Raw genomic sequence first — 22,995 nt, forward strand, 5'->3', positions numbered from 1 at the left:
TTGTTGGGAATCATTTTTCATAATGCTTGTGAGAATTGCACAACAACCTTAATTCATTACACAACTGCCCTTCTCTGCATAAGACCCATAGCTTCTACATGAAGGTGGCTGGCAAGGGTTCCAGGCCTGAGGGCCTGATGTGTAAATGTTATTTTTATACATTATACATTTACTATGGAAGTACCTGCAGAAAATACTGAGTTGGAGACCCCAGTCTGGGGATCAAGAGCTCCTTCTAAATGGAATTATTCGCTTTCATGGGGGAAAATAACACAAAATAGAATACAACTCGTTTTTTGCGAAAGTCAGAGAGGATTTGGAAAGGAATTTCAAGAAATTCCACCACCTCGGATTGTCCAGAACCTCGAAGTTTCGAGACTACTGTAGTTTTAAAATTCACGTTTTTATTGCAACCGATGCGCATGGCGTTACCTCGATCTATAAAATAGAGAGTGAATTCCGAATGGGGAAAAGGAATTTCGGGAAGTGTTTTTCTGCCCTTTTCTTCATTTCGTCCTCTCCCTTTTTATTCTCATGTCCCTTGTGAATACGTTTTCCACTTTATATCCCGAGGTCCTTCCTTTCTCTCGTCTATCCTCATTTCTTTCCTTCGTTCATCGCATTTTTGTTTTCCTTTCATTTTATTCTGTTTTTCCTTCCCTCCCGCGTTAACCCTACTACCAATTCTATGAACGTTTTACCTTATTTTCTCCCCTTAATTCTAATTCTATCCCTCTGTTTGGTCTTATAACTCTTGTATAGTTGTTTTGGCTTTTTTATTTATTCTTTTTAAATTGAATCGGATACATTTTCCAGTCGTGAATTAAGTTATCCTTTTTCCATATTATTGCCTCTCTAGACCTAAGCTTAGAATTCCCTCTCCTTTTTATTGAAAGTTTAACTTCACAAAAGATGTCTCAAACGCAGCAAAACGTCAATTTACTGAATTTACAGTGATAAAATTAAAGTTCCGATTTCAAATTGGTCTAAAAATAACCACTGGTTAAAATGCGTTTTAAAATTTCTCATGAATACCAGTGAAGCAATGAATGAATGAATGAACGCCAGGGTCTCTGCCACCGGACTTATCCCATTGCCGAGATCTCTTCCAACCCAGCTTCGTGGCAGAGTCTGGAACAAAGTGAGTGTGTACACCTAACAGTCTGAGTGTGTAGCTAGTGTAGTGTATGATATTTCAGTGCTGTCATCTATACTTCAAATTGTGAGTGAAGTGTAATGATTGAATATTTGTAACGTTGTAGGCTACCAGTGAAGCAGTGTAATTTCGTTTGCTGAAGGAAAAAAATTAGTTTAAAAATTTTTTCCGCTATATATAGGAAGATATGATATTTTTTCGTTGTGGAAAGTAACACAAAAAATTATAGACGTTTACTAGTGATGTTTAATTTGCAACTTTTTCGTAAAATAACCACAGTTTAACCACAGTCATGCCAAAAGACCAGACATGGATGCAACTATGGTACAGATTGTTAGAGGAATATTTGTAGCTGATTGTTTTGTGGTTTCCAAAATAAGACTGCAAAGTAGCTGCTCCACTGGTGTTATGAATGCTGCTGTAAAGCATATTGTCACATCGTACAGTAACTTTTGGTGAATTTTGAATTTTCAAGAGGCAACTAACGTATTGTATATGGACTGTCATTGCACAGATTTTCTTATATTGCATATTAATTGTATAATTTTTAATTTATAAACATTTGTTTGAAAAAAATAGAACATCTCCCTCCTCCTCCTCCACCCCCACCGGCGGGGGGAGGGGGGGTCTCTACTTTCCAGTTCCAGCAGCTAGAAGAAAAAAATGCATCGCGGTGAAAAAGTGATTTCAGCACATAGTAAAAGAGGTGGAGGGTAGTGAAAATGACCGGAGGGGTTCTGAAATGTAAGGGTGTGATGATGATTGCTCCGTAGTAGAGGAAAAAAAGAAAAAGGGAGAAACCGACCAATCAGCAGATAGGGAAAATCAGCAGATCGATGTGAAAACAAACATGTGTGTTCAACTCCCGCACCTCGTTGAGTGGCCTTTTCCCCTCTTTTGCCTAGCTCCTCTCGCTGTGCTGTGTAGAACAAAACAATACAATTGTTTTCGTCACTAGTCTCTATTATGTACTTCCGTACCTCTTGGTAGCATCGTCTATGTGCACGTCCTTGGAGGTCGAGCGCTCGTTCGGCATACGCCAGACTGGGGCTCGAGTCCCCGCGAGAACGAATGAATTTTCCCTTCTTAGATATCAATGTATCCTCACACAGCCCATGTTCCATATATATTACACGGTTTAGTAACCCGTAATTAGTTACATAAATATGTGGTTGTCCTTAACGCTTTTCCGCTGCCGTTAGAAAAGCCTTCATAGAAACAATTATCCTTGTGAAATACTCTCGCGAAAAGTTAATTTATAAGGTAATAACCGAAAAAAATACATACAATTTTTAAATTGAAAGACATGTAAAAAAAATTCTCTCGTCTTATAATATCTTCTCATTTAATTTTATGTTTTCTTTTTGATTAATTATTATTAATGAAACCGTGTTTAAAATTCAAATACGGGTAATTGAGTGCATCGTGAGAATTTTCTCGTTTAAAGAAATCAACTGCAAGAATGAAGATATCAAGGTGGAAAGCTTTCGACTGATAACACGTCCCTTGCGAATTACTCATAAGCTCGACCTTTGATATCCCTCCGAGAGAACTGTCGTTTATCTTATTTAAGAATCCAAAAACCATTCCCTTGCGCAATCAGGTCTCTTTAACATCTTTACTTATTCAACCTCCACCAGGTTTCGAAGTACTGCAATTTTCCCCCCATTCTAATAACCAATCTGCTCTGATTATTCGACTTACTCCTCTCTTGAAAAAGAAAAAAAAATGAACAAAATTAATTGTTTCTTGACATTGTTAATTACATCCTCATCGCTGAACCGATATTTGTCTAATGAGATATTTTCACGAAGAGGCTTAATTGAACATTAAAGAATTCGGATAAAGTTGTTGCTCTGTTTGAGATTAAACTACAATGATCTTAAAATGGTTTAAGTAGTGAACTCTTTTTATACAGGGTGTCCTATAAGTCCTAATTCGGCTTTTATCTCATAAACCGTTCGTCGTAAAGGTATGGTTTTAGTTTAAAAAATTCTCAAAATGTGTTCGAGAATCACTGTGTACCAGTTTCTGAAGTAAAAACACAGTGTGTTATAAAATAAAAAAAATCTAAACGTTTATACGGCCCCCCGTCCTCAAAATACAAATACAACGCCACAACAGGCAAATTGCCCAACGAGGTGGCTAACTTAAGAACATCGTGGATCCCCGAGACATTTTTTTTTGGAGGCCCTACCTACTACTGCTACACCACACATGCACCCCGCCCACACCCCCCCCCCTCGCGGAACCTCCAACGAATCGGTACATGCGGGAATGTGCGTGTACGTGTAGTGAAACCTGACGTGAAGTTTTTTTTTGTTTCTCTGTAATGCTTGTTATGTGTAGTGCTGTCATCTCCCACCAGTTTTTCTAACTATGAGTGAAGTGTTATGATTGAATGATTTATCGTTGTAGGACTGTTGCTCTCTGTGGCGAGACTTTTTAACGGGGAGATCGGCTCGCATTTGCGCCTTGAAGTTGGGAACCACAGAAAACCAACTTCAGCCGACCACCACTGTGGGGTTCGAATCCGGATCCTCGCATCGCGAGTCCGTCACTATAACCACTCGACCACCACAGCGGCATTGAGCAAAAACTCAATGAAAAAGTTGTTACCCTGTCTCCATGCATGTATCCATGTGAGATGTGCACTAAGATATTTGAATTCAAATAGCGGAGAAAAGTTAGGAAAGAACCATGTAAATGAGGGAAAGGAGCATTGTCCGTTAGTACATGCTGTTCTTCTCTCTTTTTTCCCTGATTTTGATTCAAAAATCAAACATCTCACCGAATATTGCACTTGGGAACATTCAAAAAAAAGTTTTCCTCAGGAGAGACAAGAGAACGTTCTAATTGGGGGCTGGTTTTTGAGGGCTGGGGACCATATAAACATTTAGATTTTCTATTTTGTGCCACACTGTATTTCCACTCTCGAAACTGGCGCAGAGAGAGAAAAAGGCCGAATTAGGACTATACACCCTGTATACTAAATACTAATTTATACATTTTGTTGCCACAATATCAAAAAAATAGTGTGAAAATATTTTTATTACTTTTATTAATAAAAAACGATTTAAGAATGTTACTGTATTTCATTATGGTTCTTTTGAGTCCAATATACAACATCAATAGTGATAACTAAGCTGGCCATCGGATATGGTCATTTTTTCATTGTAGTTTCGATTAACACGTTTGCATCCGTAAGCATAGGCGTCAACTTGCATTTGGTCCATGGGCTTGAATCCCCCTTTCCTATGTTTTGTGCTCTCCCAATATTTTCAATAACCGTACGACTATGTCCATAAGCGAGGTAATCTGCGAATGGTAAGTTTCCCTTATCACCGAGCGGAGAACCCTCAGTTAGTATTGTAATAAAAGCCTGTTTCCTTATCGACGCTTGGTGATACAAGGCAAGAAGCGAGTTTAAAGAGAGCATGCAAGTGGGTGAACGTACCTGCTTCTTATGTCTAAAGCTGGTCATCCACTGGAAGTTACAACACACGAGACAAACATTGCGGGCGACAATAGCCGTCATTGAGTCCGACGACTAGAGGCGTCTGACGTCGTCCATTGAAAACGATTCTAATTACTGAGCTACTTGGCTTGCTATTCTAATGACACTTGGTTCACGACTGTACTCCGTGCAAACGAGTGTGTTAATTTTGAGGAAATAATGAAAAACTAAAATTTTTGAGAAATTTAACCTATAGGGGGCCAGTATCGATTAAGTCCATACTTCATGGAGACGTCTGACATACACTCAGAGAAGGCATTCATGTTGTGAATAAATTCCTAATAATATTTAGATTATTACTTACCATCACAACCGATAAACGGCAATTATCAAATTATAAGCTTCCATGTTCCCACTGGAAAGGAGGGAGAAAAGAGAGAAAGAGAGACCAAAAGAGGACGAAAATGGGGTGTGTGGCATGAAAAAAAGTAAACAACCGTACTGCGCCTACGCAGATATGGCAAGATGCGTAAAATCCCATTTGATTCGCATTTGTCAGTCGTTTGCTGCCGTCTCATGAAGTCACTCGGTCAAGATCGTTTCTAGTGGACGATGTTCTCTTACTTCCTATGTAATGGGGTCATTCTTTCAAATACAGACAACTGCGTGCGACTTGTTTATCGCTTCAAGTTGACGACCGGCCTAAGATCTTCGAGGATTTCTGAGTTTTCCCTGATCATTAGGCAATGAATCAAATGATTATGGGACTTGCTTATTAATAGAGCCACTCACCAAAACACGTTCCTACATAGTTGTGTTCCATGTACTTCTAACTTATAAACTTACACAGGAATGACACTTTTCTCTTCAAAAAGACTCGCCCAATCTATTGATATGGATGTTCTATACCAAATAAATCATTGGCATATGTATAATCTTCATCGATAGTTAAAAACAAATGGCCGCTCTTGCAACTGATATTTTTGGCGAGATATAGACTGCTCCCAAATTTTGTTTGCATGGTGGATGTCTCTGCTACCGTTGACTTTAGAATCCTACTTTCATTTACAAGAAGTTTCCAAATAACCTGCGGTTGGTCAAGGGAAGCTGCAACGCTTCACGCTAATAATGTATTACGAGGAAATGAAAAGTGTGTCTCTGGTGTATTGGTTAGCGCACTTGCCAGGTATGCAAGGGGGCGTCCGAGTGGCGTAGTGGTAAGACACTCGTCTACCACCGTGCAGTTTGCCGTCACGGTCCCAGGTTCAAACCTGAGGGAGGATATAGATAAAATATTTTCCCTAACGAGCTTGAGGCGACCACTGATAGATAGCGCCTTCATTTCCAACACATCTCATTAATGGCAGAAAATTGCAATATAGCGATATTGCCAGAGTTGGTGTTTGGTGAAGTAGGTATTCAAGGGAACCTGGGTTCGGTTCCCGGAGGAAACAAATCACTTTTCAAAAATTCGTTTCGGAATAACATCTAAAAAATTCTATTTCTCAGTATATTTGGGGCCGAAAAACAACACCTCGTAAGGAGATATTTGCCTTTGACGTTTTTCCAGCATTTATCACCAAGGATTGAGAGTGTGGTTCACAAATTCCGAAGTGTAAACTAAATTCAAAGTTATAAAAATTTTGTAGTTGTCAAAATAGTGGTAAAAAATGTAATTGTTATTTATTGAGAATAAAAAATGGTTGGGTTCATTCAACCATTGTTTACAGCCCCTAAAAATCGCAACTTTTGAGCGAAAGAAAACTTGCCACCACGGTGATAAGTTGCCAAAACAGTGATTTTATGTATTCATTTTCTCGATAAAGCTGTGCTCAGATGGCAAAATGTAATAATAAGTCACTTTTTCAAAATTTTACGAGGGTAAATTTGTAAACAATATTTTGCAAAAATATGATACCGTGGCTTTTTGACTTATTGCAATTCGCCTCCGTTGGTTCCGCATAAATTGAAAGAGATGGATGAAAGTTTGTCACCTTCCAAAATTTTGACGAGCGAGAAGACACCAGAATGTGAGCAACTCAATTTTTTAGGAAAAGTGACTGTGACATTTTGCCATCTGACTACAGAAATATTGCCTTTAAAAATATGGAATATTTTGCAAATGACTTTTCAGAGCGAGATCTACATTTTAATAGTTGGAACCACACAGGGGCTGTATAAAAAAGTTAATTTTTTTATGTATACGATCCCTCAAACGAATTTTGAGATTTTGAGTAACTGCATCCCCGTCATAATTTAAAAGTTTTATCACTGAAAGTTTGTTTTTAAGGTGAACGGTTACATAGATATCCGCTGAGCAAACAATTTGGGACAGCCTGTATGAGCTGTTTTGTAACTTCGAGCTGGAAAAATTCCAGGAATTTGAAGGTTTGAAGGAAAGGGTGTGTATTTTCATCCCCGCACTATATAAAAAATAATATGTGGATAACGTTGACGCAATACCACCTTTTAAAAAAACAGAAACTAATAGTGAATATACAATGCCGATATTACATATTTCAAAGCCTCTTGGTATCGAATTCGCCATTAATGGGAACATAAATTTAAACTAGATTTTTTTCAATCTTTGACATATTTTTTATATGGCAGTCTTTATATACATTGACGTGTCATGAGATTTGGTGAAAAATATTTCACATTATTTTGTCGGCCGTCTAATCTTTCCCGTTCATTCATCTTGTCAGAAATGAACGATGCTGAACGGAAATTCCCTTCTTTTTTCCTGGACATTCATGACCGGAAAGATTTCTTCGCAGTCTGTTATTTACCACGATTACGCTTCACGATAGAATAACCATCCGGAGAATGTTATCAATCATTGAAATTGGGAGCGATGAATTGATGCTTTAATAGGAGCACAGTAAATCTGCCTTGGTCATAAAGTGACTTGATATCGTAATGAATTGCTCTGTGGAACGGGAGAAAATATATTACTGCAAATGTATACAGGGTGTATGAAATTATCCGTGTGAAAAGAATAACTTCATGAAACGAGTAACATGTTCAGAATAACCGACAAATATTTGTATAAAATTCTGTGCGTTAGCAATAGTGTTAGTATGCCTCGAGCTGTGTTGTATAGAGCTTGCGACGGAAGGTTTCCCTGCTCTAACTGATAGTTTCAAATGTAAAAGGTGTTTGGATAGGGCAAGGTTGGAACTCGAGGTCGAAGCGTTAAGAGAAAAAGTTAGGGTTTTAGAAGACCCGGTTATAACGGAGCCACTTGTTTTCGAGCCACCTGTTTATGAATTAGTAATCTCCACGAATAACAACATTTAAAGGGCGAATGGGTGGTCGTGGATGAGGTAGAAGGGGATAGTGATAGGGGTTCAATCATCGGCGATTCTATGGTTAGAGAACTGGGGAACAGAGTATGTAGGGATTTTCGGGGTTTCGAGCTCTGCTGTCTTCCTGGGAAGAAGTTTAGCAACGTTCGAGACGTTTTTCATCGTCGGAAGCTCCTCGGGCGAGTAATCCTGTTTGTGGGAAAGAATCAAGGAGGAGCGGATATTAGTGAGTCTTTGTCAGAGTACCGGGATTTACTATTATCCGCTCGGGAGAGGGGTTCAGATGTGGCAGTGATTCCAGTACTGCCAAGGTGTAGTACGGGGTACAGGAGTAGGATCCACCATTTCAATTTAGCCCTGAAGGACATTTGCTCCTCACTTGAGGTCACGTTCTTGGAGCTTCCCGCATTTACTGATAGGCGACTTCGTTGGGATGGGATTCATCTGAATAGGAGGGGGTCTGGTAGGTTTACGATAGCCTTATGTCAGGTTTTCTACTCCCAGACCACATAGACTGGAATGCGGGTCAGTTAATGATAATAGCAACAGTATTGACGGCGAATTAATAAGAAAGTTTTTAGAAACTATTATAGTTGTGGAGGGCCTGGATCTTATAGCCATTACAGAATCTTGGACAAACGATGGGGATGAATCTTTCTTACACATCTCAGGATACGATACTTTTTTGAGAAATAGATGTGATAAAAAAAGGGGGTGGAGTGTTAATATATGCGAAATCATATTTGAAGGATAAAGAGTGTAATATGCAGAGAAGTGATATTGAAACTATATATGGGTTGAGCTTGAAAACAAAAGTCATCATAAACTTATTGGTGGGGTTTGTTACAATCCCCCGAATAGGTATCAAAACTACATCTCCAAATTTCATGATGAAATTTCCTACATGTGTAAGCGTAAGAGGGTTGTCATACTAGGGGATTTCAATTACCCTGGTTTGCTTATATCGTTCCGATATTTAACAAAAGGTAGTAGAGAAACTGTGTCCAATTATCGTCCAGTGAGTATGACGAGCTCCCTCTCGAAAATTTTGGAAATTATTATCAAAAGGCAGTTGGTGAAGCGGATAAACGGAATAATGTATTGTCAGATAAACAGCATGGGTTCAGGAAGTGGAAGTCATATGTGACTAACCTCCTTCGCTTATATGATCACATGACGAAGGCTTTGGGTAAGGGCAAAAATGTAGATGTTGTTTACCCTCATTGCCATAAGGCATTCGATCGGGTCCAACATGGTAAGCTCTTGAAGCGTTTTCACACGAGATTAGGATTGGGGCAACTTGCTGAATTGGATAGAATTGTAGTTAAGAGATAAAGCACAACGAATTATGGTGAACGGGGAATTCTCTGGTTGGACAGGCGTCACAAGTGGAGTTCCTCAAGGAACTGTCCTTGCCCTATACTTTTTCACTTTTTATCGATAAACTCCATCACCACGGTATCGATGGCATTGTTAGCAAATTCGCAGATGACGTGAAACTAATGGGAGTAATCGGGAATCAAAGTGATACGGAATTCGTACAGACCAACTTAAACAGGATTGCAGCATGGGCAAATGAATGGAGCATGACGTTTAGCTTTGCTAAGTGCATGGTCGCTCATTTTGGTTCGAACAACCCACAGTTCACGTACGAGTTGAATGGTGTCACTATCCCGGATACAACTAGGGTCACCGATTGAGGAATTCTCATTGACGCGCGGCTTAGGTTTTCTGAACATGTTTAGCGGTGGTCAAAAAAGCGAATAGAATGCTTGGTCTCATTTTCAAAAAGGTCTCTTCGCGTTCTCTTAAAGTCATTCCTCCGCTTTTTCGAGGCTTAGTTCGTCCTGGACTGAAGTATGCTGTGAGGTTTTGGAGACCATACCTACAGAGGGACATAGACTTGGTTGAAGGGGTGCAGAGAAGAGCTACGTGTGTCCTTATTGGCACACGGAGCTTGAGTTATGCAAACACCAAACATGGTCCCCGCTCTGTCCCTTGTGGGATAGAAGCAGGCTACCTTGCGGGGAAGCGAGACTTCATTTTTTCAATATGTTTACATTGGGTGAACGCAAGTGTCGCGGAAATATGATCGAAGTGTTCAAAATTTTCAACGGGATGGATAGGATGGACCATGAATTATTAGTACACCGTCAATCGACTGCTTTTACAAGGGGACACTAGTATCGATTGTTAAGGGACAATGCGAGGTTATGGTGTCGGAGGGAATTTTTCTCCAATAGGGTTGTTAATAAATGGAATAGCTTACTCCCGGGTGTAGTAAATTCTAACACAATTGACACGTTTAAAAATAAATATGATAAACATGTTGGGGTAAATCGAGAATCTTTGACCAAACCAATTAAATCGATCTGCCTTTTTAATTAGGTTGCTGTATTTTTGAAATATATGACATCCATATTTGATGTGAGCATCCTTTTATCAGCCACCTTGTGGGGCATTTTTCCTGTTGGGGCGTTGTTTTTGTATTTGTATTTTTTTATGCTTTTCTGAGAAAACTATTGCCGAAACGTGTTTTTTGACATTGAAGTGTTTTATAAAAACTTCGTTGATGTCCCCCGTTGTGTTCTAATGAACCTTTCCGGCTTGAGAGTCTACTGAAGAAGCTTCGTTATTTTCAGTGAATACATCTCAAAACTTGATACATTTACATCCTATACATACAGGGCCGCAACTGGGGGGGGGGGCAGGCGGGTCTCGTGCCTCGGGCGCTGGACCCGAGGGGGGCGCAAATTTCATTCTGAAACCTCTCCTTCAATTACAATGAGGCGTCAAAATGCGCGCTTGCCCCAGATGATCAAGCATCTAGTTGCGGCCCTGTATACATATCACCTTGTTCCAATCCCAAATAATTACACTAAGCAACGAATTTTGACGAAAATAGTAATTTTTTATGTAATGCGATGTGTTGAATGCGAATTTGACCATGAGAAAGCTGAATTGGCTGCGGTTTTTTCTGTAATTACACATTTCATGCACGAAAATAGCACAGTAGAATATATTGTGAAATACAACATAAGTATATAGAAAACAAAATAAATATACAGTTCACTTTTTACATGGACATCCCGTCTTTAAAAACCAAATTGGAGAGTTCTTGCCCTATCTGTCCTGAGACAAAAAAAAAGTTCCACGTTTCTAAGTGGAGTGGATTCGGTGATATATTTGAATTTCAAAAATCGTTTAAAAGGTAGGAAAGATCAACATAAACTAACAGGCAACGCTTCTTTTCCTCGTTTATGCTGATCTTCCCTAACTTTTCTGCTTTGATTTATTTGTCGCTCATTATATAATTAGCCATGCTTGTTGCACTAATCTATTATCCAGCTGTACACGCGGGTAAAACGTGTTTTACCCTCCATTTATTCTGTTTTTTCCCAGCTTTCCTCCATTTTTTGAATTCAAATATCTCAGTGAATATTGCACTTAGAAATATGCAATGTTTGTTTGCCTCGGGAGAGACAGGGTAACAACTTTCTAATCGGGTTTTTTGAAAACATATCTATGAATAAAAAAATTAAGTTTTTTTTTTAAATAAATACACAATCCCTATAAATATGAATGACATATCTGAGGACTACTCGTTATTTGGATACTTTTTTTAGTTGGAAGTATACCTGTAGGATCAACGATTCACCAGTAATTTGCGAGAGAGCAGTTAGCTATGCATCCTTTATAGAAACTTCACCAATATATAGAGGCACGACATTATACACTCGTGTGCAAAATTAAGAGAATTAGCACATTATGTCGAATTTCTGAAAATGTAGTGGACAGATTTTAATGAAATTTGGTACGAATACGCAATTATAACAGAGAAAGGTGTATCATACAAAAGTCATAGTATACACGCATGCTTGTCAGTAAAGCTCATCATTGCAGGAATGTCCAAAATCCACGTTGCGAGATCGAACTGAAAATGCGTCTAATATAGGTTATGGTCCCCTCTCACAGTCAGACAGGTCACACTGCGCGACGGAATACTGGACACGAGGCAGTTGAGGAGTCCCTGTGGCAATCGGCCCCACTCATGCAGCAACGCAGTTTTCAGTTCCGGGATGTTTTTCGAAGGGGGATGGCGAGATGCAGTTGCCCTCCCAAGAGAGTCCCAGCCATGTTGTATAGGGTTTAGATGAGAAGATCTGGCTGGCCTCATCCTCACTTTCCAGATAATCGTTGACCAGGTGAGCCCGATGTGGACGAGCGTTGTCGTCCATGAACAGGAACCGAGAGCCAACTGCACCCCTGAAAAATAGGACTCTAAGATCTCTCTATACCTCCTAGCAGTCACGGACCCTCTGCCAAACACATAAAGGGGTGTGCGGCCGCCCAACATGATGCTGCCCAGACCATGACACCTCCACCACCATAGTGGTCCATTTCCCTGATGTGGGAGGGGTGGTATTGCGTACCAGGCTCTCTCCATATGAGTGTACGTCGAGAATCAGTGTCTAGGTCTAGGCTGAATCTCGACTCATCTGTGAAGAGCACGGTGCTCCACTGAAGTCTGGTCCAAGGCTGGCGTTGTCTGCACCATGCTAAACGCGCTCTCTCGTGTGCTGCAGTTAGCGGGACGCAAACAGCAGGGTCTTCTGGCATAAAGTCCTCTCTCATGAAGCCTTCGGGCAACAGTAAACCGTGAAACTCCAGTTCCAGTGGCAGTATGCAGCTCACGTAAGAGCCGTGATGCTATAGCAGTGCTTTGGCGCCGCGCTGAAAGTGCCAAATAACGATCCTCACTGGTCGTCGTCTCTCTTCGACGACCTTGTCCAGGTCTTTCCGATATGGATCCAGTGCCCTGAAACTTTGCATCAATTGCAGATGACACTGGGCGTAACATCGAGCTCTGTAGCTACCTGCACTTGTGATTGCCCTTCGTCCAATCTTCCGACGATTCTTCATCTCATTCCGTCGTCCATACGTTTGTGGCTACTCATTTTACCTGATAGCTTTTATAAAATTTATCAAACTCTTGCGAGAAACACAGCAAATGTCGCCGAGGAGTACGATCACACGAATCGTGGAAAGCGCCTTGTGCCCTTATCATCCCTCCTAGGTCACAGCTCTACCCACACGCACGCGTGTACGCTTACGTATTCGACACTGAATATTTGCACACTTCTTCGGTTGCATTATTAGTACTTTTTGTGAAAATAGACACAAATTTGCAAATTCTTAATTTTGCACACGAGTATACATAAAACTGTATACATAAAAACACATCACAAATGCATAGACGCGCAAATGTATTTCAACACAGTAATTCATTTATCGGGGTCTGACACGTACTTCGTTTTGCATTGTGCTCGTACTGGACATTTGATCATTTTTGTCGTACCGCGGTCATTTTTTGCACACGAGGGCTAATTAGACCGGGACCTACAATTTATTACCGATTGCTTTTATACTCATCGAGAGGTTGGTGCGCTAACCCCTCGATGGGGGACTCCCTGTGGTAGCAATGTTTTCTGCGGTCATGTCGGTGTTTCTGTTGTACCCGTGTGTAAGGAAAGATTTCTAACAAGGACGAACCAGGTATCGAACTCGCGACACCTCTAAACATCCTTTGGCACTTTAGGTGAGTGTCTTATCGACCTTGGCTACCGCGCCCTTGTACTGGACATAAGGAGCTCATCGAGGTTGAAAATTTTCCCTGGTAACGTTGTTATATGGTCCTTATCATATTTTCACCATACAATACCGCTCGTAAAGCAATTTTTAACTGTTAACAGGGAACTATTAACAGGGTAATCTCGCAAAAGCAAGAGGAAATGCAACTTTTTCATGGTAATATTCGCGTTCAGCGGGCCAAAATCATTCAGAATTGCATATTTTCATGTCAGACACAATTTCATTGTTATCTAGTGTTATTATAATAAACGCATAATAGTAAATATAAATAAAATGACTTGAAATGAAGCATTGCTTTGAATGTATCGTACAGGGGGGTTATAAATAAATTGATGCTACTCAGACGTATGTAGTGCCCGTTCTGGTGGAAGTATTTAGATTAAACTTGGTATAAGTGATATATGGACTATGGGGAAACAAAGATTCAATGAAAAAACATTACTTCAATTTTTGACCGCAGGTGAAAAAGTGGCGGTTTTTTCTCCCAGTTACCTTTTTCTTATGATCCCGATAACATATATACCATGTTTCGATGAAATACATCCACCATAACGGGCGCTACATGGGTCGTAGCAGTGTCAGCATAATTAAGCTAATAGTGTCAGTTTAATTATACTGACACTAATCCGACGTATGTAGCGCCCGTTATGGTGGACATATTTCATTGACACTTAATATATACGTTATTTGGACCATGTTAAAAACATAACTGCGATAAAAAAGCGCCACTTTTCTTTCTGGGGGTCAAAAATCGAACTTTTTCATTAAATATTTCTTTTTCGCATGGTCCATATATCCTATATACCAAGTTTCTTCAAAATACCTCCATCAGAATGGGCGCTACATACGTCTAGTAGTGTCAGTTTATTTATAACCACCCTGCATAATACATACATAGATATTTAATTTGGTAGAGCCAATTTTAAAGCTAACAATATACTAATACAAATACAACGCCACAACAGGCAAGATTCCCATAACAAATATGGATGTCATATATTTCAAAAATACAGCAATCAAATTAAAAACACAATCAAAAAATTATAAACACAATCAAAAAATTATAAACACAATCAAAAAATTATAAACACAATCAAAAAATTATAAACAATATATACACATCATAAAATATTATACAATGCCCGTAAAGAATATTATGGTTGTCTTATTCTAAGTATGGATAGCTTCTCGATTTACCCCAACATGTTTATCGTATTTCTTTTTAAACATGTCAATTGTGTTAGAATTTACTACACCCGGGGCTAAGCTATTCCATTTATTAACAACCCTATTGAAGAAAAATTCCCTGCGACACCATAACCTCGCATTGTCCCTTTCCAATTGATACTAGTGTACCCTTGTAAAAGCAGTCGATTGACGGTGTACTAAAAGTTCATGGTCCATCCTATCCATCCCGTTGAAAATTTTGAACACTTCGATCATATCTCCCCGACACTTGCGTTCACACAATGTAAACATATTGGAAAAAAAATGAAGTCTCGCTTCATAACTCAAGCCCCTCAAGGGACAGAGCGGGGACCATGTTTGGTGTTTGCATAATTCAAGCCCCGTGTGCCAATAAGGACACACGTAGCTCTTCTCTGCACCCCTTCAACCAAGTCTATGTCCCTCTGTAGGTATGGTCTCCAAAACCTTACAGCATACTCCAGTCCAGGACGAACTAAGCCTCGAAAAAGCGAATGACTTTAGGAGAACGCGAAGAGACCTTTTTGAAAATGAGACCAAGCATTCTATTCGCTTTTTTGACCACCGCTGAACAATGTTCAGAAAACCTAAGCCACTCGTCAATGAGAATTCCCAAATCGGTGACTCTAGTTGCATCCGGGATAGGGACACCATTCAACTCGTAAGAGAACTGTGGATTGTTCGAACCAAAATGAGCGACCATGCACTTATCAACGCTAAACGTCATGCTCCATTCATTTGCCCATGCTGCAATCCTGTTTAAGTTGGTCTGGAGCAACTCCCTTTGATTCCCGATTACCTCCATTAGCTTAACGTCATCTGCGACTTTGCTATGCTAGCAATCCCATCGATACCCTGATCGAGTTTATCGACAAAAAGTGAAAAAAGTATGAGGAACTCCACTTGTGACGCCTGTCCAACCAGAGAATTCCCCGTTCACCATAACTCGTTGCGACCTATCTCTTAACCACGATTCTATCCAATTCAGCAAGTTGCCCCCAATTCCAATCTCGTGTAAACACTTCAAGAGTTTACCATGTTGGACCCGATCGAATGCCTTTTGGAAATCAAGGTAAACAACATCTACATTTTTGCTCTTACCCAAAAGCTTTAGTCACGTGATCATAGAAGCAAAGGAGGTTAGTTACACATGACTTCTCGTTCCTGAACCCATGCTGATTATCCGACAATACTTTATTCTCGTCTATCCACTTCACAAACTGCCTTTTACCAAGGAAAAGTTAGTGAAATACTATTAACTTTTAACGTACAAAAACAATGATCATCGCACAAAGTTACAGATAAATACATACCCAGGCAAAAATAATAATTTTTTAAAAACAAAACTAAAATAAAACCCACATTTACACAAGACTGGATTCTGATAAATTGGTTTCAATTTTCAGATGGATCGGCATAAAGGAGACGATGTCTTAAGCAGCAGTTGAAAAAAAAATTATTCATCTTGGAGTTATTCGCATTTAATCGTTGGTTAAAATTAAAAATACCATTTCTGAGCAAGTAATTAACCCTAAAAGATATGTATGTTGGGCGCTCGAAAAACACGCTTTCCAATGTTTCATTTTCACGCAGATGACACGAATGTATCGTATAATGCTACATCGAATTCCTAAAAATTTTTCCCGTCACGAAATTTCCTAGAAACGCTGAAGCGTATAAATCATAAAGACTCTCCATTAAAGTTTTACGAGTTTTCTCTTTTCCTTCTCTTTAAAATGTAGGAAAGAATCAGGGAAAGTTATGACTTCAATTATCTTACGTAGCGTCAAACATTGAATCAAGGTAGAAGAGTAATGACATTTTTTCCTACGCAACGTCACTTTTAGCTCTTTTTTATTCGTGTGATGTGTTGCATCAGCGAAATAAAATCACATATTCGCACTAGAGAATCATTAGTTCAAATTAAAATCTCGTTTTAAAAATCATTGCCTTTAAAGTTTTGAATAATTTCCTTCCATTTCATAGAAATGGATAAAGAATAAAATGTTTCTTTCCTGTTTGGAAAAATATTTTTCCGATTTTCCCAGTCTTTGATTTCTTTTGAATTTTCGTTTCTAGCACTCGTTAGTAAATTACTCAAGTGATATATCATGATGTCCTCGTAAAACATACCAATACTTCAATAGAGGTGTGTTTTACATGGATATCATGTATAGTTTGTTCCGCTAAAACAGGAGATTTTAACATATGGGTCGCAACCCAAACTTGGGTCACAGGGGCGGGTTTCACAAATCCAATAGCAGTCAGAGATTCTTGAGCTATGGGTCACTACCCAAACTTTATTCGCAGGGGATTCCGAGAGGGAATGCACAAATCCACTTACAGGCAGGGATTCTTGAGCTATAGGTCCCGACCCAAACTTGATCCGCATGGGGCTTTCGAGATGCATAGTACATAGTAATTCACTAACAGCCAAGGATTCTTTAGCCTTCAGCCATGGGTCACGAACGAAACTTGATTCATATAGGCTTTAGAGATTGATCGTACAACCCACTTACAGGCAGGGATTCTTGAACTATGGGTTACGACCCAAACTCGATTAGCAGATGACTTACTAGACGAGTCGGACAAACCCACTTACAGTCCTGTTTTAAATGCAATTACTGCATAACTGGTTTCACTAATTTTGAAGCCCCATGGGTCGTGAAGCTGTTCTTGTTGCTGATTTTATGTCGCGGCTGAAAAAGGTTAAGAACCCCTTTGTTAAAAAGATAAAGGATGGTAAGAATCGAGACAAAAAAAATCCACTAACTTGATTTACAGTCAAAAATAAAAAAAAATTTCTTTTTGTCAATTGGGTGTTCTGGAGAAAGTTTCGTTTAAAGCTGATGTATTGCTTTGAAAGATTCGGAGAGTTTTGGTAATAATCGTTCCAAACATTTTTAATGACTAGCGTAGTTGATAACTCTCGAGACACATATTTCTGTTCTACAACAACAACAAAAAGAGAATGTAGAAAATTTAAATCCTTTCCATGATACAGTACCAAAATAGAATCCTGTTACTGATACAAATACAATACGAATTTAACACATAAACAACTTTCTGTGTTAAAAAACGTTTGAATTGCACGGTTTTTTCTCCCCTGAAAGAACCGTGTTTAAAAAAGACAAAAAGGTAAAAATACTAGTGTCAACCCAGCCACATATAGTCGTTTCTATAGTCACTAGAAAATTGCTTCATTTAATACAACAAACTAAAGTAATATAATTCTGTTGCCAATTGGATTCATCAATAATTCACTTTCCAAATGTACCCCAAAAAAACGGGGCTCTTTGCTGGTTTAATTATTAAAAAAATAGGGCTGGTCCGATTAATCAATTAATCAATCGATTGTTAATCGCAGTTAAAAATTTTAGTTGAGTTAATCTACTCGATCAGTCTGATTAAACTTCGATTAAGATTTTTATTAAAAGTTTATAATTTACCTTGATTTATTCAACAAATCCGATTATATGACGAATTATATTCCTATACGTAACATTTTAGATAAGTGATCATATTTAAAAATATTTTGATCAATATTTTAATCAAATTTTTCGACATACAAGTCTAACTGAACAAAAACTAGTGACAGCGTAATTTCAGTTTCAAATTGAGTTTTCACGGAGTTTCAGAAGACTAGAACGAAATTTATCGTCTCCAGCGTGAACAGAAATTTTCAACTTTAGGAAACTTCAGCTCCCCTCTTCCACCAATACCGTTTCAGAGCAGTTTCAAGGGAAAAAAGTAACACACAATGAAAATCGAAATTAGTTTCGAAATCAGTGATTAGCCTAAAATAACTTGTTTAAAAAATCAAAGTTAAAAAATTCCAGGATATACGACAATTATGTTCAGCCTATTAAATAGCTCCAAGAGGATGACCTTCATTTCTTAATTTGTTGCTATATTTGCTTACATTCATCATTCAGTTAATAGAAATTATGAAGTTTTTTCCCATTTATACGGCACAGGAACATAATTTTTCCCCTGTTTTAATTTTTTTTTGCTTTTTATCTATTACTTTTTTACAGATTTCATATAAAGCTTTCGTTTTAGTTAAAAACTTTACATCATATCTGTCAAATATTTTATTGAGTATATCCTTTTTTCTAGTTTCGATGATAGCAGCTCTGTTAGTAGTGGCGTGAGCGACACGTTTCCAGAGCATAGCACGGACGATAACTTGACCGGGTCGTCGGTCAGTTCGGACAACAACGTTTATGGAAGTCTGAAGCGCGTTGGAGCAAGTTGTCGCAATACGGCATCGTCGCATAAAGGCAGCGATAAGCACAATCGCAAGGTTTGCTCTATTTCTGCAACTGTCTCTAGTTTTCGATTTGCTTGTATATGATTTTACACGTTGTTCATGTAAGCATAAGTTTACTAATTACTGCACCGTCATTTTTTTTTTTTACTCTTAATAATGACGGATTACATCAGACCTATAACCTGAAAGAAGTTTCGAAAAGCTGTATCACGTTTGAGTGGGGAATTGAACCAATGACTTTTCAAACCATAAATTCGTATGCTTGTTTCTAAGCATACGGAAATGATATAAAACTCACTGGTTTCGTTGATGACTTTCAAATTTTAGAAGAAGAAATAAACAATAGTTGAAAGCTACAAAGAGAGATGAAAGGGAAGTTCCAATGAACGAAAACTACGTAAAAAAATTAACTGTATGATAAACTAAATTTAAACTGTATATAAAAGTAAAGTGCAGTAAGTAACTATAAAAAGTAGTAATAAGAACATAAAAGAACTTTTATGTTCGTTTTTTTTATTGTTATTATGGCTACAACAGACATGCATAATTATCCCTCTCCCCTCCAGCAATCAATTTTCACTTTACGAATGTATTTGGTTAAAAATTGTTTTTTTCGATTTGAAACTTAAATTAATATTTCTAGTAACGTGTAGTTTTCCTGTATCTTATTTTCCTTGATGCTTATTTAGTGCTTTATCGGTTAAAATTTATGCTTTTTGAAGTCAATTTGCACTCAATATGACTTGCGCTTGTGAAGTTATCTTGTATTGATGATGCATTTGTTTTGCATTTATCTATCAGGTTTTAGATGATCAGTCGTATGTTACCAGCTCTGCTAGTAACAACAAGTTGAAGCAAGCTCACGTGAAAAAAACGGATAGCTCGATGCAGACTGAATCAAGCGCCTTCCACCATGTCAACTCAAAGAAACAGTACATGTTGCAGCAACAACAGCTGCAGCACGTGCAAGAACATTCTGGGAAGAATTCAGAAAAATCCAAAGACAAAGTGTCGAAAAAGAGCAGTGGAGACCCGAAAAAGTCGGAAAAGAATGACTCGCACCGCTCGTCCAAGCAGCATTTCAAACTGTCATCCGTTCGTTCAGGCCTAGTGGACGGAAGCCTAGGATTGTCCGGCAACAAGGCCGTCGGAAGCTGCGAATCCCTGACTGCTTCATCTAATGCTAGCGGTGGCCGGAAGAGCTCCAGGACAGCCGTTGCCGAAGCAACTAGCGGAGCGGCGGCTCTGAAGAGAGGCGTTCCTGCGCAGTCAGCAACCAACGCAACGGCGCAGTCTCCATATTATTGTCTGAACGGCACTGCAGCGGCAAGTTCACACACGTCCGGGGGCATCGCCCCAGTTGTGAAATCTGGTGGAGGTAGCAGCCATCGTAGTCCTGGAATTTCCAGCAGTTCCGGCCACACGGAAAAGTTATCCGATGTCGGGAGATCGTCCAGTTTGAACGACCACTCAACGACCGACATGGCCGAGTGCTTCGGGCGACCGTCACCCGCGGCGCTGGCCACGAATGGGCCAACCACCAAAATTATGGACAATCGTAAAGGGAAAGTCAAGGTTTGTGCCAACACACAAACTAATTCGAACGAGCTTTTCTCTTCGGCTGGTGTGCATTCCGACAGTGAATATAGCTCATTGGTTGGTTCCCGCAAATTTCCGCCGAAGCAGTATTTCATGACGACCCCGGGACCAGGTACCGGGCTCAAGGAGAGAGTATATGGCACCAGGTCAGCATTGAATGGGTCCCCGACACCTATGTCCGACTACGTTATGTTGTCTGCAAGGACCCCGCGGATGTCTGCACCTCTCAGAGACTTAGATAATTATGCTTCCTTAGACCACGGATCTTCTATGGGTCCTTACTCATGGATGCGACATAGTCCAAGCTGTGGAACATCTGTTATTTCCTCTGCAGGTATCAACAGAGGACCCACGCTTGCTGAAGCAGACAGCATGGAGTCACTGTCTTCGACATCGAGTATTCATGCTCAGGTAAGAAATATGCTTCAAAAATATCTCAAACTGCTTCAAAAAAACTGATGCACGTTTTATAATAATAATTATTATTATTCCAAAACCATATATGTATTCTACTGCAGTCGAACCTCATTAAGACGAACTTCCCAAATACGAATTAGACATTTTTTGCATTGGACATAATCAAGTCACTGTTTTGTCGATAAATACGAAATATTTTTTGGTGTATTTTAGACTTCCCTCAACGATGTTCGGCTGTATTCAGAAAATATGAAAGTTCGAGTAAATTTCATATTTTCATCAATTATTTTATCATCATTTTTTAAGAAAATTTTCAGTAATATATTGCCTTCAATGTTCTTCATAATATCGATGGTATCAATGATAAATATTTATGAATAAGACTCATGCATTTTAAAGACGTTCCACGCGCATTAAGCTCAAGACTTTTTACTGTACGAGAGTGAGAATATGTTATAATTATTGAAGGAAAAAAATACTTTTGTTATTATCCGAAATATGATAGTGATTCAAGAATTCTGAAAGCAACATGTTTTTTTTTAATTGTGTTGAAGTTAATACAGTGTTCATCCTCTTTCGTGCAATGTTTATTTCTTCGGCAATCGTATTTAAATTTCAAGTTCAAAAATTACTCATGCAGGTGTGCTTGATCATGATATTCATATATTTTAAAGGTGAATCCGAGATCACGTGATAGAAATTCCATGATTTTCCAGCGTGTTGTGGAAATTTGAATAAAAAAATTTAACCTCTTTTTTATAATGCCACCTTCATAACTATAATATTGTTATTTTTGTTACTATGTTTGAAATTATAAAACTTTTTGTTCTACTTCACTTAAAAAAAAGACCAGACACATTCTGCTTCAATATCAATAATTGATTATAACAAATGGTATGTATCTGCGTATAATCTGATTCTATCTCCTTCAACAACGTTGCATGTTGGTTCAGTACCTATGTATAAGAAGTTTATTGTTTGGTCATAAAATTTGTGGTAAGTATAGCTCTCATATTTTTCAACTCTTCATTTTTTAGTTTTCACAGAAATATAAATAGTAGTAAGGCAGCCCAAGGTATGGTATTTAAAAGTTCTCCTGTGTCATTCTATGAATTTATTTAAAGATGGTTTTTGTGAAGATATAGAAATATATATATTATGTATCTCTCTGTAATCCGAAAATATACCAAAAACGCATGGTATATATAAAGTTTTATGAATCTAATCCATTTTAAATCACACATATGCAGTAATTAATACTTTATGAACATCGCTAGATTTATTACAAGTCATCATAAAGGTGGAATCAATCAAATGAATATATTGCAATTGAACTAAATGGTAAATCCTATAAGGCTCATGAAATACACTGTGTTTTCTATAATATTTTTTTTTCAAATTTAATTTACTAATAAGAAACAGTTTATGTCGGATGCTGAGAAAAAAGGATTCCTATAACTATAATTGTGCGATGAAGGAAGTTGGTAAATCTTTATACAAAAATGTGTGCTAGTTATTTATGTAGGCATTTCAGTGGCTTCGTCTTGTTCGTAAAAATCGAAAAATCCAGGTTTTATATATTTCAGATTGAAATAGGAAGTTGCTTATCTTTGCACACAGCAATTTCTCCAAAGATGCAAGTGGGGATGTTGATTTATCCCACTTCTAGTATGGATCTGCCACCCCACCCCCTCAGGGACTATCACTTGTTTCTTCTCCTCGAGAAATGGCACCTAATTACGTTTTCACTACAATGCACTATAGCAGCCGCCACAGTTTTGCTGCAATATCATAGACATTATTTTTTCAACTTGGAATAAAAAAAGTTTATCGTATGGAGATAAGATGTTATAGAAATAATTTAAAAAATTGTTTATGTATATAATTATAAAAATATCCTATATTCATTTGTTATCAAGACCAGTTT

The 22,995-nt window shown here is 38.5% G+C and overlaps 1 protein-coding gene across 8 annotated transcripts in view; it reads left to right on the forward strand.

The window, feature by feature from the left end:
• Positions 1-22,995, forward strand: part of LOC149072716 (uncharacterized) — a 456,665-nt gene that overhangs the window by 335,812 nt on the left and 97,858 nt on the right. For all 8 annotated transcript variants that reach the window (XM_089247007.1, XM_089247004.1, XM_089247005.1 and 5 more), the window contains 2 exons: positions 18,899-19,085; positions 19,854-21,062. In XM_089247007.1, coding sequence (XP_089103133.1) covers positions 18,899-19,085; positions 19,854-21,062 — 1,396 coding nt within the window. The remainder of the gene's footprint in view (positions 1-18,898; positions 19,086-19,853; positions 21,063-22,995) is intronic.

Source organism: Pholcus phalangioides, unplaced genomic scaffold, assembly GCF_987345545.1.
Source record: "Pholcus phalangioides strain wild (caught in Gottingen) unplaced genomic scaffold, Ppha-v1.0 ptg000017l_1, whole genome shotgun sequence".
NCBI classification, from domain to species: Eukaryota; Metazoa; Arthropoda; class Arachnida; order Araneae; family Pholcidae; genus Pholcus; species Pholcus phalangioides.